Consider the following 17,823-nt stretch of genomic DNA (forward strand, 5'->3'; position numbering starts at 1 on the left):
GGGGTTTTCTTTTTTCAGTGTTTGTAGATGCCTGGGCCTTTCTGTAGTGGCCACAAAGTTCACAGAAGGCACTTCAGAGAAGGCCAGCTGGCCTTTTGGGTGGCAGGACAACAATGGAAGAGGAAATCAGATGACAAACCCATAAGTACAGGGAATGCTGAAGTGCTTGTACATCTACTGCTGTGTGCTGTCAGTTTGCAGAACTAAAACAAGGGGAAAAATCCCTGCAGACTAAGCCATGGCCCCTCAGGCTGCCCTTCAGGAGATCACATAGTAAGAGGAAGAGAAAGCCAGAGATTAATAATTGACTCTAGGCCCTTCACCTGCAAGTACACATTCGGGACTGTTAAAATATTAAGTTACAAGTATTCCAAAAATGTGAAACCATCACTCCAGGGAATAAAGGTCACTCCCCAGTCTCTGCTGGTTGGAGCTCCTGTAGTAGCAGAAAGCAACTGTTACACTGGCTGGTGTACATCATACGACACTCCACACTCATGTTTTTGGGACGCAAAGCAATTGAAAAAAAAAAAAAAAAAAAACACAAGCTCAGGCTCCCTTGGAAGGTGGAGGCTGCAGCCCAGTAGCTTGCTAGGCCCCAGGGCTGCATCATTATCTCATTAACATATCCTATTTCAACAGAGTGTCAAGAATAGCTTTCTACTACCACAGCACATCTCAGGAGAGGATCCCACTGCACTAACTTTCCTTACACTAGCCTTGCCTCCAAACCTGTGAGGTAGATGGGGAAACTGAGGCATAGAGGTAAAATGACAGGAATAGGGTCACACAATGGATCAGGCAGAGGCAGGAATAGAACCCAGGCCATCTCAGCTCCCATTCTTTTATTCGGACCCACTGCCTAATCAGTTTTTGGAGGCAGGAGTCCAGTTCTAGATTTAAATCAATATTTAAAAGCCTGCTGGGCAAATCTGTGCAATAAGGAAGTACACTGGTTATACCCATTCTCTTCAAACACACACACAAAACCAACCAGTCAACCAAATAGACTTTGGGGGTTGAATTTCTAAGTGTAGTAACCTAGGGAAAACTGTAGCACACAGGCAGATCACCCTCCATCAGATCTCTGAGAATGCTCATTTGTAACAGGAGGGGGCTAGTAGTACCAGACTTTGCTGTTAGGTTCAGTCACCAAGAAATGCTCCAGTAGACAGTGGCACTGCTTCAATTGCCATAAGAAATCCCGATGCCCCCTTTGCCGGTGCACAATACAGACTGTGTCAGAGCAAGCTGCCAGACAGACAAACCCTCATAAAAGGGAATTAAGAAATAAAATGTTCCTACCAGCATTCATTTCCAGGTGCGAAGGTGCCCACAATACCAGCAAAAAGGATTTTCAGAGAACACTGGCACAGGCACTTGTATGATACTCTATCACTGTGGCCACTCCCCCCCCCCAGCTGGATGATGCAGCAGGCAGCTGTTTCTCCTTGTGTGTACAAGGAAGTGGAGGTAGGGGAGGACCAGGTAGGTCAAGTGTCTGGAAAACCCAGCACTAGACAGCAACCAGAACTCAGTTGGATCAGATGTTATTTGGTGGTTGAAATGCGTTGGACTCTCAGTGCAACTCCCAGTGATCAACTGCCTATATCAGAAACTACTGCTGACATGCCCAGAGCAGTAAAGAACTGAATGGGTCTGGAGGCAGAAGAGCTAGCCTCTCACCCCTGGAGAGGGCCCAAGCAAGTCACTGTTGCAGTCTAGTGGCAAACACAGGTGTGGGGAAGCTTGCACTGTCATTGTCTGTGCTGGGCCAGTTCTGTAGTCGGGAGGACTTCAGTCTCCAGGGCATCAGGCTGGCACCTTTCACCAGCACTAAAAGGCTACATTGGGGCTGACAGCATAGGTTCGGAGAGAGCTTTACATCCTCAGTGGCAATTAGCCACTTTAGCAGAATGACACTCAGCTTCCTAGGAAGTTCTGGGCTGGCTAGCGTGACGAAGCGGGGAAGCTGTGGGGAATGAAGAATTGTATCATACAGAAGTGGGTAGGGCTAGCTTCGATTTGAGAACACCCTCCAATTCTACCAACATGAACATTTTAGAGATGGTGCAATTTAGCAGGGAATGAGCAAGTGGGTGTCCAATTCCACTTAGGCTACTGGGTTTGACTGCGGAGTTGGCTGTGCTACTCCACTGAGCACATACTCAGCCTGTGGAACTTACTACTACAGGAGGTCAGAGTCTCTGATACAATAGCTGAATACATTTCAAATTACTAATAAAATTGGTAGCTATAGGCCAAGCTCAGAGTAATCAGATCTCATGCTTCAGAGCAAAGGCTGATCACTGCAGGAGGTCTGGAAGACCACACTTTCCTAACCTCTTTATCAAGGGGTTGGATTCTCCATCCCTGGAAATTTTTAAGTCAAGATTGTATATTTTTCTAACAGATATGCTCTAGTTCAAACAGGAATTAATTCAGGGAAGTCCTATGTGGTCTGTATTATGCAGGTCAGACTAGATCACACCAATCCTGTCTGGCCTTATAATCTATGAATCTCAGTGAGGAACAAATTGGCCAGATACATTAGGGAGTTTCTTCACCATCATTTGCAGGATCATGCCCTGCCTGAAGCAAGAGACGACTGAATGGGCCATTACTCTGATCTGGTCCAGTAAACCCTGTGATGGAGAATGGGGGTAAGAGGTAGGTACTCCATGAACACGCTTGCATTTGGGGTGGCTGAGACAGAGTGTCCGTAGCCTCCAAGAAAAAAAAGCTTCAGCAGGACTCTGGACAGAAAGCAGAGTTTTCTATTCCGTTCAGATGATGCACAAGTATTCTCGCTGACTAAGGGCATGTCACTCTTTAAGCATTGCCTGGAGTTAGCGAGCCACACTGCAGGAAAGGCTTAAACATGCAGACTTTGGTTTGAGGAACCTACTTCCCCCTACCCTTTGTTCCTTTTCAGTCCATTCCCCTCCCCACACACTCCAACTATGCCCGCTGCACCAACTGGAGGAGCCTGGATATAAGAGGCAGCTTATCAAATGAGATCATTAAGTGCTGAAAACCCAGAGAGCAATTTCACAAGTGCCAGGCCTGCTGTTTGTTTAAGTTTGGGTATTGAAGAAAGAAGCTGATTGTACTGGATACAATCAGAAAAGAGGTGGCATAAATTTGCCCTACACAACTCTGCCAGCACAGATTACTCCTGCTTTGCATTACAGTCCACAGGTGTGGGTGGACGTTCGCAACGTGTGCCTCTATGGACAGTTCTATTATCTTCTGCTATAGTGGGTGGTGCGCTTTCTCTGAGGTCTTTCATATAGACCTAGATGTGGTGACTGCATCTGCTCTGTTGTTGATCACTTTGCATGCAACAGCACCTCTAACCTGGAGGCATTAATGACTTCTAGATGGAGATGGGTCTAGAAGGGATGGACAGAGTAGTAACAGATGGGGGTGTAGCTACAACCAGTTTCTTTCTTGGCCTCTTGACTACAATTAAGGTCAGGTTAAATATCCCATATAGCTTTCAGCAAGGATTATATCCTACCTTTGCAAAGGGATGGGCGAGGATCTAGTTGACACTGTAGTCCAGCGGTTGCCAAACTGTGGATCGCAAGCCGCATGCGGTTCTTTTACAGTTAAAGTGCAGCTCACGGAGCCCTCCATGTCCCTCCTCCCCCACACACACACACACCTCCCCTACACCCGGGGGAGGGGAGCTTGGGACCTCTGCCTTGTAGCAGGGTTGTGGGATAGGGGCTTCTGCCGAGCGTGGAACGGGGTGTTGGGGCTTCAGCCGCGGCTCTCGAACTTCTGAAGATTGTCATATGTGGCTCAGAGGGTCAGTAAGTTTGGCCACCCCTGCAATAGGCCTTTCCAAGTATTCAGCCTTTCTGGATTAAAGACAGCCAAGTATGTCCACTTGTGTGGATCGCACTGCAAACGTTGTGGCCGGATGTCCAGTAGAAGCTAGATTGAGACTCACAAACTAAATCTCACAGGCAACTTGTTTGAAGAGGTGAAAGGCTAGGGCAGATCTGTGCTCTCCACCACAGACCTGGCATTGTACAGACCCATATAATTATAAATGGACAACTGTGAACAGTATCACCTGTCCCTCCTCCACTGCTCCTTGTTTGGGATGTCTTGTCCCATCCATGTAACAGGGTGGAAACAGACTCTATGACCCACTAATGGCCCTGTTTAACCCAAATCATTCCAAGATAATGCAGGCGCCTGACACTAATTCTATCAATGTTTACAGACAAATAATTACCATGTGCTTCTGAAACCATTCCTTTTCCTGAGCTGTCTAGACTAGCACTGCTCTAGGGTGAGTCGGGGTGGGGGGGCGAAGAATGCATATTCATTTGAAAGGAAGAGAATAAATTTAGCGGCCTGATTAAGAATGGGAGGGGTTTTTAAATGGGGCCTTTGCTAACAACCTATGAGGCATCCAGAAAATTTTGGGAGGAACTGGCCTGAAAGAGCAACAGATGCCCGGGTTGTGTGATACAAACAGGGACATTAAAAAATTAAGTCCCCAGAATATCAGTCCTGCTGATAGAGAATGCTTTATTTTTCCTTCTCTCTCCCTTCCCCTTTCTGTTCACACCCCTTTCTCCTGCTTTCACTCCTACCATCTGCTTCCCGACCCAGTCTCGCTTGCATGTTCCTCTGTTTTCCTTTCTTTCTCTGAGTTTTGTTCATCTCTCCTCTTTCTTTCTCACTCTCTGTATCCATGTGCATTTGCTGAACAGGGCTGCAAACAGCCCTCATGTTGTGTTCCTCTGCCTCTCAAGTGGTTTCACCATTACCAGCAGTGCAGCAAACATTATAAACTTATAAATTTACCAAATAAAGCAGGGTTTCGGCTTGGCTGCACAATCCTGGGTACAAGTCCACCTTCCACCTGCATTGCAATGCCCCACTCCCTGCTCCCAAACAAAAATCACAGGCCAGGAGGTCCTTAAACTGGGCAGCTAAACTTGAAATCTTTGGAACTGGTGTGGTCCCTCTCTCAGCACTTTAGCCAGCCTGCTAATAGGAACCACTCTTGGAAGAGAAATGACCTGAGCCTGCTAGAGCTGAGAAGTCGTCCTTACTGGCAAGTTCAGCTCCTCCCCATTCCTTCACTCATTTGGAGCCAGCACTGGTGAAAAGTTTTCCATCCGAACCTCTGCTGATAGAAAATTAGGTTTGTGACAAGACTTTCTGCAGAAAGTGTCTGCGTGCCTCAGAATTTTGGTTGTTCCATTGGAAAAAAAACAAAACCCCTGATGCTTTCAGTTTTGACAAAGTTGAAATTTTTCTGCAAATTTTTTTTATATATATATATAAAAAACAAACTGACCAGCTCTGTTTGGAGGTTCTCTGAGAAACAACATTAGGAGGAATCATAGAATATCAGGGTTGGAAGCAACCTCAGGAGATCATCTAGTCCAACCCCCTGCTCAAAGCAGGACCAATCCCCAACTAAATCCCCAACTGACCCCCTCAATGATTGAACTCACAACCCTGGGTTTAGCAGGCCAATGCTCAAACCACTGAGCTATCCCTCCCCCCAGATATGTTGAAAGCTCTCCTAGCCCATCCCAAAAAAGCATGCTAGACACTCAACGGAAGGGGGTGGAGGCGGAGAAGCGGGGCTCAAAACTGCGGAGATGGAGAGAGACAGACAAAGTGAAGACAGGAACAAACTGCTTGGCCTTAGGATGAGAAGTCAGTCCATTTATTTCAGTTACCATGCCAGTTAAATGTCACTGACCGAATAGTTAGGTGCAGCTAGGGGTTTTCCAAAATAGCCAGATATATCAGGCTCTAACAGAAGACCTGTTACAACTTTAGGCCTCATGCTCCTGAGATTTATGCAGGTGCTTAACCTTAAGCATGAAGTCAATGGACTAAGCTTGTAGATATGAATAGTTTCAAGCATGTTTGCAACAGAGGCCCTCCTACCTGTGCATACAAACCTGGGATTTCCCACCATTTTGTACTAAAACACTCAAAAGCAAGAATTTTTTTTTTCTTTAGGAAAAAACAGATACCCAAAGTTAAGTTTTAAAAATGCAGAACTCTTCTTCTTGTAACAATGGCATCTTCACACCCCAATGTGTGAAGTATTAGTGTATAGATGAATTCTTACTTTGGTGGCTACCCTTCAGTCTCTCTGGGCTGAAAGGTCTTGGTCCTTGCCTGATAAGATTCTTCAGTGATCGGTTCTAGTGTTTAACATTATGTGATCTAAACTCTCATATAGGCAATAGATTAATTATGCTGATAACAACAGTGTGGTCCTACAGATTTAAGTGATTTACAAACAATAAGTTAAGCCCTGCTACTCTGCCACTCTCTATGAAGATAGGTATCTTCTCCCATTTTACAGGGGCAAAGAGTTGAGCTAACTTACTCAGAGTCACATGAGTCACCAGCACAGCCAGGAACAAGGACCAAGAATCCCAACTCCCTGGTTCTTGCTCTAACCACTAAGCCCTACTTCAAAGCAATTCCATTGCTATGCTAACAGGCTGCATGAGACTGTGTTCATATATCCACTTAAACCAGCAGACACTAATCTCTCCATCTGCAGCAGATCTGTGCGCACCACAGGGATCTGGACAGGATAAGTTCGACAGATGTTTAATCCAGACACTAGTTGACAGGATCTTCCCTTTCATGCTTGAGGTCATTCCCTCCCCCAGCCTGAGAAGCCATCAGTTTCATGGGGTGAGGGAACCAGAAATAAGCCTTCTCCCCCCAAAAAACGTTCTAGCCAGCGTGACCTGGCCTTTCCCATACCTGAGAGAGGCAGGAACCTCAGCACGAGGGGTGGGTTGTCAGGCATGAGTCATACAACTAAGAGTATCAAATGACATCTAGGAGGTGCCGGAGTGCTAAGAGGATCTAATAACTTTTAGGCACCCTGGCCCCACCTAGACACCTACAAAGTAAATTGTTCCACCCACCACCAACTGAAGCAGCAAATAATCTAGAAACCAAACTAAGTAGTAACAATATAGAGCAACTGAAAAGGCAGCCAAACCTTACATATGGGCCTGACAGCAGCTGAAACAAATACTCCAGAGTGTGGGGTCTTCAATTATCCAAAGAGGGGAGGGAGAAGCTGGGGTAGCTCTTTCAAGAGGAGCTAGTTCCACATCCTGGGAGCTGCCACAGCAAAAGCTTGCTTATCTGTATCCCTAGGGCATGCAGACAGAACCCCTTCACATCAAGTAGCGTCAGGGTCCAGACGCACAACAGGACAAGTCTTGAACATAGCCCCCACCCTGCCCCCATCTTCATCTGAGGCTTGAGAAACCAAATCATCAGTTTGAAAAAAAAATTCCAATCTCATAGCTGCTGATCACTTAGCATAAAGGACCCCTTTCCCCCTGGCTACCCAATGCGGGAGCATTTAGGGATTCTTCAGGCAATCCCAATGCTGGCTCTTCATAGGAAGAGAAGAGAGGAAAGCAAGGACTAGAGCAGACGTGGGCAAACTATGGCCCGCAGGACTGTCCTGCCCGGTCCCTGAGCTCCCGGCCGGGGAGCCTAGTCCCTGGCCCCTCCCCCGCTGTCCCCCCAACCTCTGCAGCCACGCTCTGGCCCGCCGTTCCCGCTGGGAAGGTGCAGCTGGCTCTGGCCAGGTGCCACAGCTGCGAGCTCCTGCTGCTGGTAAGGGGGTGGGGAGCAGGGGATTCTGGGGGGGCAGTCAGGGAGGAGGGGGGTGGTTGAATGGGGTGGAGGTTCTGGCGGGGCGGTCAGGGCATGGGGAATAGGGAAGGTTGGGAGTGGGAGTCCCGGGGGGCCTTTCAGGGGGCATGGATGTGGATGGGGTCAGGAGGGCAGTCAGGGGACAGGGAGCAGGGGGGGTTGGATAAGGGAGTGGGATCCCAGGGGACAGTTAGGGGCCGGGGGGGGAGGGAGTGGTCAGGGATGAGGAGTAGAGGGCGGTTGGATAGGGGGTGGGAGTCCGGGGGGGGGGGGGAGCTGTCAGGTGGCAGGCATGTGGATAGGGGTCAAGGCAGTCAGGGGATAGGGAGCAGGGGGGGTTAGATGGGTTGGGGGTTCTGAGGAGGGCAGTTAGGGGGCGGGAAGTGGGAGGGGGCAGATGGGGGCAGGGGCCAGGCTATTTGGGGAGGCACAGCCTTCCCTATCCGACCCTCCATACAGTTGAACAACCCTGATGTGGCCCTCAGGCCAAAAAGTTTGCTCACCCCTGGACTAGAGGTTAAATACAGGCCTGGGACTGAGGAGATCTGCATTCAATCCCCAGCTCTACTGGCTCTTACCGTGTGCAAATCGCAGCCTTTGTTCCTGTTTCACTATCTGTGAAATTGAAACATTCCTTTCCTACCCCACTGGGGAGCCAATAGGTTTAATTTGTTAATCTTTTCTTTATGAAGGACTTGGAGAGCCTCAGATGGGGAAGGATAGAGAAACCCAATGGATATCCCGTTAACAAAACATGCTCAATGGATTGCATTCTCGGCTATTGCACTTGGATCTTTACACAGATTTCCAGACATTCCCCTGCCCCCAAGAAATTTCAACGTACCTCAGGTGCCCCAAGCTATAATATCGCGACTCTCCATCTGTCGACCGCACCACCTTGACCGTGAACATGGGCTGCAGTTGCCTCAGCTCCAGCAGCACAATGGCTAGATAGTGAATGAAGAGGAGAGCATCTACGAGAGACACTGCATACTGCACTATCCCCTGGTAATTGGTGTCCTTGGAGTCCAAGATGCGGACGCCATAGAAGAGCCAGTAGGAAAAAACAAACAGGAATATAAGGACCAACAGGAGGGCCCGGAACACGAACACTCTTGGTATATCCGCCTTCGGCTGACGGAAGAACAGAGCCCAGGTCCCAATCAGAAGAATCAGGAGTTTAAAAGCCACAGAGATGAACAGTCCCTCACAGACGGTGCCACATGGCTCCAGTTCATCCCGCCACAGGATCTGGGGTAAGAGAATGAAGGCAATGGGGGTAAGGAAGACGAGGAGTCCAAGGACAGCAGCCACTGTTAAACCAAGGTAGCGTTTGCAATCCAAGCCAACACTGTCCTCCAGATCCTTACTGATCCTGGCAATGTCCTCCTGGGAGATGCTGTGCTCCGAGGTGCCTGTGATAGCTGTTGTGGTCTCACCCCAATTGTCATCCTGAAAGGGAAAGAGAATAAGGAAACATCAGTTTATCTCAATTCCTGACATTCTGCGTTTAGCAGCCAAAGAGCAACATGGTCGCCAAAGACGACTTGACACTGCCACAACACAGCTGAACAGCAGGTTTAGAATCCCTAAAATGTATTCAACAATAATGTGGGAGGGTGGGAAGCAGGGGTAAATGGTCTAACCAAGTTTGGAATTTTTTCCTGCATCTACAGCCCCAGGAGAGGTTACTCAACATAAGAATGGCCATACTGGTCAGACCAGTGGTCCATCTAGCCCAGTAGCCTGTCTTCCAACAGTGGCCAATACCAGGTGCTTCAGAGGGAATGAGCAGAACAGACAAACATCAAATGATCCATCCCCTGTGCCCATTCCCAGTTTCTGGCTAACAGAGGCTATGGATACTCAGAACATGGTTTTCTATCCCTGTCCATCCAGGCTAATAGCTGAACCTAACTTCCATGAATTTATCTAGTTCTTTTTTGAACGCCTGTTATAGTCTTGGCCTTCACAATAACTTTACATGCTGATTATTGTGCATGGGTCTTTCCTTTCAGTTCCCTGAAAGAAAATCAAATACCCTGCCAATCTGTAGGGACAACAAAGATTACATGTTACTGTGTGAGCATGAGTAGAAGGGGGTTCATGAAGGGAGAGAGACTGGGAGCATTTGCTCCTGCTACTTAGAGATCTGGAGAGCCAGCTCGGATAAAGAAACCCAGAAGTTAAAAATAGAGAAGCCCACCTCCTGCAGATACAGAACATTCTGTAAATGCAGGAACTAGCTCTCTTCCAGTCCGCAAGTACTTACAAGTGCACTACAGAATCCACCTGCAAGAGAAATCCGGTTTCAATGGTCAGCAACGAGTCAAGTGCAATTATGGTTATAGTGAAACCTCATCCATAGTAAAGTTGTGACATAAATAGTTTCACTTTCAAAGGGTTCCACTGCATATTTTCTCAGTCTCCCTCACTAGTGGAGGAAACATTACACACACCCTCTGCTAGGGTTACCAATTTCCACAAGCAAAAAAGAGGACACCGGGGGGGGGGGAGGGGGGGTGAAGAGGAGGGACACCGCTCTAGCCCTGCCCCGCCCCCATCCACTCCCTCCCACTTCCCACCCCCTTGTCCCCTGACTGCCCCATCCTGGGACCCCTTACCACCCCCCTACAACCCTACCTGTCCCCTGACTGCCCCGACCCACACCCCCACCCCATATTCACACCCCCGCCCCCAGACAGACCCCCGGGACTCCCATGCCCTATCCAACTGCTCTCCATCCCCTGACAGGACCCCCAGAACTCCCGACCCATCCAACCCCCTCTGCTCCCTGCCTGCCTCGACCCCTCTCCACACCTCTGCCCCCGACAGGCCCCCTGAACCCCAGACCCATCTAACCCCCCCAGCTCCCTGTCCCTCTCCACACCCCTGCCCCCCTGACAGCACCCCCCCCCCGAACTCCCGACCCATCCAACCGCCCCTCCCTGTCCCCTGACCAGGGTCAGCTTTAAAGAGCCCAGGAACCAGGGCCGACGCTGCTGGGGGCCGGAACCGGGGCCGGGCGTGCTCGGCTGGCACCGGGCTGGCGCGCTCGGCCGAAACCGGCGCCGCAGCCCTGTGGCCCTAGCCGGGCCGGAGCCGCTGGGGCTGCCAGGCGCTGCTCGGCCCGGGCCGGAGGGAGCCGCTCGGCCAGGGCCGCGCCTCCCCGGAGCTCTCCTTCTCGCGCCCCCCCACCCCAGCTTACCTGCTTCTTTCTCCCACCTGCCCCTGCTTCTTTTCAGACTTCCCCCGAAGATCTGATTCGCGGGAACAGGGGAGGGGGAGGAGCAGGTGGGCGGAGTGTTCAGGGGAGGGGAAAGACAGCTGCGGGACCGGACAGCGTGGTAAGGCTGCAGGGGATGGGGGGAGCCAGGAAGGGGCTTTGGCTGCCCAGCGGGGCTTGGCCGCCGCTTTTCTGTCTATAAATAGCCGACCGGGGGGAAATCCCGGATATTTTTAGATTTTTAAAAATCCCCCCCGGGCGGCTATTTATAGACTGAAAAGACGGACATGTCCGGGGAAATCCGGACATATGGTAGCCCTACCCTCTGCTGAACTGTTTTTGGCAATGTTTCTCAAGTTAATAACCAACTCTCCAGCAGTTGGAGATAGATATTTATAGATGCTGGGCCATGTGAATTTGTGGGTCTCTATAACACCTGTTCGCTCCTATATTAAAGTACTGGATGTGTCCAAAAACTGTTCAACCTGAAGCCAGCATATTTGAAAAGTAGGAACAATTGCCAAAGAGTCAAATTTCAGTCTACATTAAAGTTTTCTGAAAGTCAGCAATAAAAGGGTTCCGACTTCAGAGAACTTCTGCCACAGAGATCCTGCACACTGTTCTTCCTACTCCATGATGCATCTGCTTGGACACACCTACACAAGGCAAGGATAAAAAGTTAATCTGACATGTATGGATCTGACTTGGAACTGCTGTTCAGGGAGTGACTCAGACTTCTGAAGACTTGACAAATTTACACCAGTGCATTCCAAACTGCATTAAAGCTTCTAGACAGTAGATAGATTCCTTCATTCCACATAGTGGCATCTTAAGCCTTTGTAGTCACCAAATCAGTCATTAGCACCCCAACATGTTTTCTGGAAGAGAAAAAGATATCCCAGTGCAAGTGTGTCAGTGACTGACAGGAGTAAACCTTTTTGGCTTCTGCACGGAAACATGCTGACAGAAGTGTTTTAACAGAAACAGGCTTAACTTAATTGACAGAGGTAGTGATGTTGTGTTGTTCTCGTTCTGTGGTTTCAGGGCCTCCATCTAATCAGGGCCATCAGCCCAGTATCTAATAAAATCATTACAATCACTTCTCAAAAGAGTTATAAAAAAGATTAAGTCTAAAAGTATCCTTGTGACAGGAGCAGACTGAGGCAGCATAATTATTTAGAATAGCTCCAAGAATTTCACTTCTGGTGCAATTTGGGACAATAATCTCTCAGGCCTAAAGCACTGAGGTTTTAAAAAGAGACACACCAACCACAGCCAGCATCTTGACATGGTCTCAGCAACGTTAACACTTTTTGTAGAAACAGGCCCTGGAAAGGCCTAAGGAGTTCTCCAGTGGAGTGCAGTACTAGAGTACACTGCCTTTTGCTAGCACCTTCCATATGATCATCTAAGCATTTTCGACACAAACTCTTACCCCCTCACTCACTCAATGAGGTGGAGCAATATAATTACCCCCATTTTACAAATGGAGAAACAGTGACAGAGAGGGAAAGTGACTTGCCAAGATCACAGCAAGTCGGGGCCAAAACCTAAAACAGAACACACAAGTCCTGGTTCCCAGCCTCACTGTTCTAACAGTTCTTCCCATTTAAAATGGCATTATCAAGAGTTCATGCAGTCAAGTGGAGCTACTGAGCTGATGTTCGTCCATCGTTATCAATGAAGATCTCAACAACTCATTTTTTCGATGACCGGGCTCTGTGCGTCCAAAGATGACTGATCAGTCTGATTCGGGCGTGGAACGTCCTGTCACACGTCGGGCAGACATGTAATGGCACTGTCGATGATGTACGAGCAGCTCTGGACTTGCGCAGCTCACGCTTTTTTTCAGCCTCAGCAATACGCCTCGCCTCAGAGGTATTACTGCCTGTGTGAATGAGGCTGTGCCATGCTGGACGGTTCAGTGCGAAGGTTTCCCATGTGGCGGTGTTGATCTCGAAGGACTTCAAAGAGGTCTTCAGCGTGTCCTTGAACCGTTTCTTTTGTCCTTCATGGGAGCGCTTTCCCTGAGTGAGTTCTCCGTAGAAGAGCTGTTTAGGAATGCGTTCATCTGACATTCTCACGACATGTCTGGCCCATCTGGTCTGGGCTCTCATCAGCAGTGTGTGAATTGACGGCAGACTGGCTCTAGTAAGGACATCAGTATCGGGCACTTTGTCCTGCCATCTGATTTTTAGAAGCTTTCACAGACAGGAAATGTGGAAGTGATTGAGCCTTCGTGCATGACTCCGATAGACAGTCCACGTCTCGCAGGCGTACAGCAGAGTTGGAAGCACCACTGCTCGGTAGACCTTCAGCTTCGTTGGTAGGCTGATCCCTCGACGTTCCCACTGAGCTAAATTTGTGCTGAAAAGCTGCCGGAGCATAATGTCTTTGAGTTGCTAAGAGACAATCCTTCTCATATTTTTTTTTGTATTTTTCTTCGCTTTTTAGTTTACATTACTAGAGAGATTTGCATGAAGATAAAGACCTGTTTCTTAAGAACTCATCAGCATATTTTGCCCCACCTGACACAATAAACTCACCCATTCACAACTGTTTAACTGGCAGTTTGTGAAAGCTATTGTCCAAAAAACAAAGAAGGTTTATTTATGTACCTCCATTTGGCACCCTCTGCAGTGGCATCTGGGTGCTCTAACAACAATTAACACATACATTGCTGGCGGGGAAGAGGCAGCAGACTGAGGTCTGGTCTACATTGGAGGCTTACATTGGTGTAACTACGGCGCTCATGGGGTGTGAAAAATCCACACTCCCTGAGCAAAGTAGTTATACCATCCTAACACCCACCCCCAACCCTCCAATGTAGACCGTGCTACATCAGCGGGAAAGCTTGGTATAGGAGCATCTTCATTAAAGTGCTACAGTGCTGCAGTTGCACCAATGCAGCCTTTTATATGTAGACAGGCCCTGATTCCCTGAGAGAGTTCTTGGTTTTGAGTAAGACATCAGTACTAACCTAAAAAGTACATGCAGAAAAAGAGTGAAACATAGGATGCACTGAAACACTATTTGGAAACTATTCCAAGTTTGTCTTGAAGTGTCACTGCTCTTTAAGGCTACTATTCACACAGTATGACTGCTTCAACCCGTGGAGCTCCCGGTATAGAAGGGCCGCTGTTCTGATCCAGATATAATATAGAAACAGTAGCTTTCCATTCTTTGCCTGACCTAGTGTCCATATACCTACTGCATGGACTCAATTTTTTGCTGTCATTCCTTTTTCTTATATTTGTTGTAGATTGTCTCTTGCTTTCCTCTCTCCACTCAGCATCTTGGTCGCCTGTTCTGTTACCTTTAGAAAGAGGTTTTTTTTTTTAAAAAGGTCTAGATTTTTTTTTTTTTTTAAATGGCATGTCGCTAAAGCAAAAAGTGAGGGGGGCTGGGTTGGGTAACTATCCTTGATCAGATGGTAAAAAACAGCTGGCTTGGTACGTTTGGCATGACACAAAGCATTGGTGATTCAGTAGTAAGCGCTCTTCGAAATCAATAGTGAACTAAAGCCCTCAGTGTGTTCAGACAGGGCATTGTACTACTGAAAGTGATGCTTTCAGAAAAGACAAAACAAAAGTCCTGACCACTTGTAAGCTCAAAGGTCCCATGCCTTTTAATACAAGAGTGGAGGTATAAATGGATCATTGCATTCTGCCTCCCTAAAAGCCTGTGACCATTTCAATTCTTCATATTTTATCTTTAATCATGTGTTACGCTTTGTTAAATTGCTACCACATCCCACCACAGAAGTGGCTACATTTTGGTGGTAGGTGAAGTGATGCAGTCCCTATAGGTAGAGAGTTTTGCAAAGCAGTTTAAGGCCTGAAAAAAACCCAAAACAGCATTAACTATGATCCAAAGGGACCCGAGAGCCATTCCTGCCTGCTACCAAGAGTCCAACGAACACATTTCCATCAGCGTGCAGGCAGGCAAAGACAGTCACCAAAGCAGAATGCTGTCCCACAGCCCGCGCTTTGCCCATCCACGTCTCCATTTGCTTCCCATTCCTTACCTGACCCTCTTCTGTCCGAGAGGCATCATTCCCCAGCAGCGGTTCCGCGGGAGGCGTCTGGATGGTGACCGATTTCTCTGACCTACTGCCATCTTTACTCCGTGGCGATTTGTGCCTGTCCCGACTCCTTTCCCATAAATAAAGGCAAGGGGAGAAGAAGATTACAGGACCCATTCACCAGAAGGCATCACAGACTCAGCCCTCCCAGTGAGATCTATCCATTTTCATTAACCTCCTGTAAATCAAGAGGTGCTCTAGCCTCTTGCCAGTTACCTTTGCGATACAACCTTCCACAACATAAACTCCACCTGCTAGGCCTCCAAGGAGGTTGGGAGCCAACATAGATCCCATGTCTGCAGATGGTTTCTGGCAATAGGATTGTAGAGGACTCACTCCACCAAGGAGCCCGCACCTGCCCGTACAACATGACCCTCTTTCCAAACTTTAAAGGATAGCCTGATTCCAGGTGCCATCTCACATGCCAGTCCCCAGGGCATGGCACGTTAGTTCAGTGCTCACAGAGAGCTCAGAGCTGTATAGGACAGTCCCTGGCCTAGAAGACTTAAATTAGAAACTTTGTACCTATTTCTTCCCTTCTCAATCCCTGGTCACAAACACCTCCTACCCCAGCAACATCAGAAGAGGCCTGGAGAAGGGGACACTCTCCCACATGTATCCTCAGTGTAAACTCAGGGAGTACTCCCTCTCCCCAAAGGATTTCAGAGGGAGATGGGGGGTTGGGGAGTCAGTAATCAAGCTGTCTCAAGGGGGCTGAGGTAGTATTCAAGGGAGCACTGACAGCAATATTTAGACTAAGATCTTCAGGACAGGGAATGTCTGGGTCCATACAGCACCTACCACAGTGGGGCCCTGATCTCAGATGAAAGCCACAGGCAAACGTTGCCTATTTTTAGCTGTTTTTCTAAACACCTGAATTACCCACAAAAGGTATTAACATGGCAGCTGAGGGGAAGAGAAACTTTGCCCCCTAGCTGAGGAAGACAAACAGGAGTGGAAAAAAAGGAGGAGGAATAGCAAGCATTTGTTTAAAAATGCTGGTCAGTCCTCCATCTGGGGACTCTATCTAGCCCTCAGTTAATGACTGAACTAACCAATCTTGTTCCATCTCCACCTTCTGTGGCCCTATTTCTAGTGTCCTGAGAGAGAGAAAAAGTCATCTCACACTTTGCCTCCTTTAGAGCCACAGTGTTTTGGTCTGCGAGGGGCTTCAGCATGATCTAAGGAAGAGGTCATGACACTGTGACACTGCCCAGCCTAAGGACTAATTTGTTAATAATGGTTTCCATACCCTTGTCTGTGGGCTTTTTTGGAGTGACCTGAGTAGTGGGAATATCCCGAATATGTCGATTCGGTATCCATGGCAGCAGACGCCTGCCCCCCGCTGGGAGGGGCACTGATTGCCTTCCTTAGAGGGTGAGCAGCTGTTGCTACTGAGGTGGGGTCCTCACAGAAAGTACTTTCCTGGATACTCTCAGCGTCCCAATCATGAGTAGCTCCAAAACATCAGGCAGCCAATGACTTTCCACCTAAAGAAACTCTAAGGAGGGAAGAGCAGGTGCCTTAATCTTCAATACCAACCTAGGAAAAAAGAAACAGATGGGCATACAATACCGATACTCTACTAAGCAAAGCAGCCACATGTTTACCCTGGTAGGCCTTGTCCTCCTTCCCCTGTAGCATTTATCAACATTTGTCACACCTGGTCTAAGCATGTAAGCTCTTGGGGACAGATACCACAGCTTTTTTGTTCAGTGCATATATTTGTGGAGTAATAAATTATAAAATAAGCAGCTCCTGCTATACACAACGCAGCCCCATTTATCTCAAAGTCTCCAGAGGACAGCAGAATCTTTGGATAAACAGAGGGGTCTGGTGAGGGAAAGGCAACACAGCCCATGCCGTAGATTTCTGTAACTCACTACTGGAAAATGCATAAAGATGCACTGGGTTTGCGTCTCCACCACCATCTTGCCCTGTCTGTCATTTACACCTGTGCAAAGTAGATATAAAAATGTTACCAAGTCAGAATGAAAACATTTTACACTCACATTGCACAGGTATATGTCAGCGCATAAGGGGCAAGGCAAAAGAGAATCAGACCCACCGTGCCTGAACCTGTATTGTTTTCATAACTACAAGGTGTGTCCATTTTATTAGCATTACTAACTATAAAATACCATAGATTACAAGGTCCCCTCTCACTTACCATCTACATGCTACTTGGGCTCAGAAGTGCAGCTTTTTAAAAGTCATAGGAGTCAGGGTAGAGATTATTAGATCACATTTACTTTACACACACCCTGGATTTGTGCAGCATTTGTTTCCTGGAGTATATTTTGTAGGGCATTCTGGTGTGTGACATCTTTGTAATGAGGAGGAAAGGGAACATGTTTTGGAAAGAACAAGATATTGGAAAACAATCAAACATTTCCAGTAGCGAAGGACTGGTGGACACTAATCCCTTTCATTTTGGGGAACCCAAATTCACACTTTGGATTAGGTTACAAGTTAAATTGATTAGCGGATAGAGGAGCGATTTACCAGTTTTCACGATGCACACAAACAGGGCTGTCACTACACAGATCCCCAGACTCTAGAACAGTAGATGGCTGGACTGCAGCTCAAGACAGTGGGCCCTTGGCAGAGCTTGGTGCTTGGCATGAGGAAGGAGGGAGCAATCTTATACATTTCCTGCCCAGGCTATTCCTGCCTCTCATCAGTGTCGTGGCCTTTACTTTCATTGGTGTTACATTTATTTACAAGTTCTAAAACAAGAGAGAGTTTGCTTTCATTAAATCCTCCAATTATTTTCTGCTCACAGCAATTTTCAAACCTCTTGCAAGAAATACTCAACCTCCTT

The 17,823-nt window shown here is 47.9% G+C and overlaps 1 protein-coding gene across 2 annotated transcripts in view; it reads right to left on the reverse strand.

Annotated features, from left to right (window-relative positions):
- The window catches only part of VANGL1 (VANGL planar cell polarity protein 1), a 64,856-nt gene that overhangs the window by 40,135 nt on the left and 6,898 nt on the right, over positions 1-17,823 (reverse strand). For both annotated transcript variants that reach the window (XM_034788872.1, XM_034788860.1), the window contains exons 2-4: positions 16,252-16,541; positions 14,943-15,069; positions 8,534-9,141 (exon numbers count right to left, since the gene is read on the reverse strand). In XM_034788872.1, the coding sequence (XP_034644763.1) occupies positions 8,534-9,141; positions 14,943-15,069; positions 16,252-16,322 (806 nt within the window). In that variant the 5' untranslated portion in view covers positions 16,323-16,541. The remainder of the gene's footprint in view (positions 1-8,533; positions 9,142-14,942; positions 15,070-16,251; positions 16,542-17,823) is intronic.

The sequence above is a fragment of the Trachemys scripta genome, chromosome 1, assembly GCF_013100865.1.
Source record: "Trachemys scripta elegans isolate TJP31775 chromosome 1, CAS_Tse_1.0, whole genome shotgun sequence".
NCBI classification, from domain to species: domain Eukaryota; kingdom Metazoa; phylum Chordata; order Testudines; family Emydidae; genus Trachemys; species Trachemys scripta.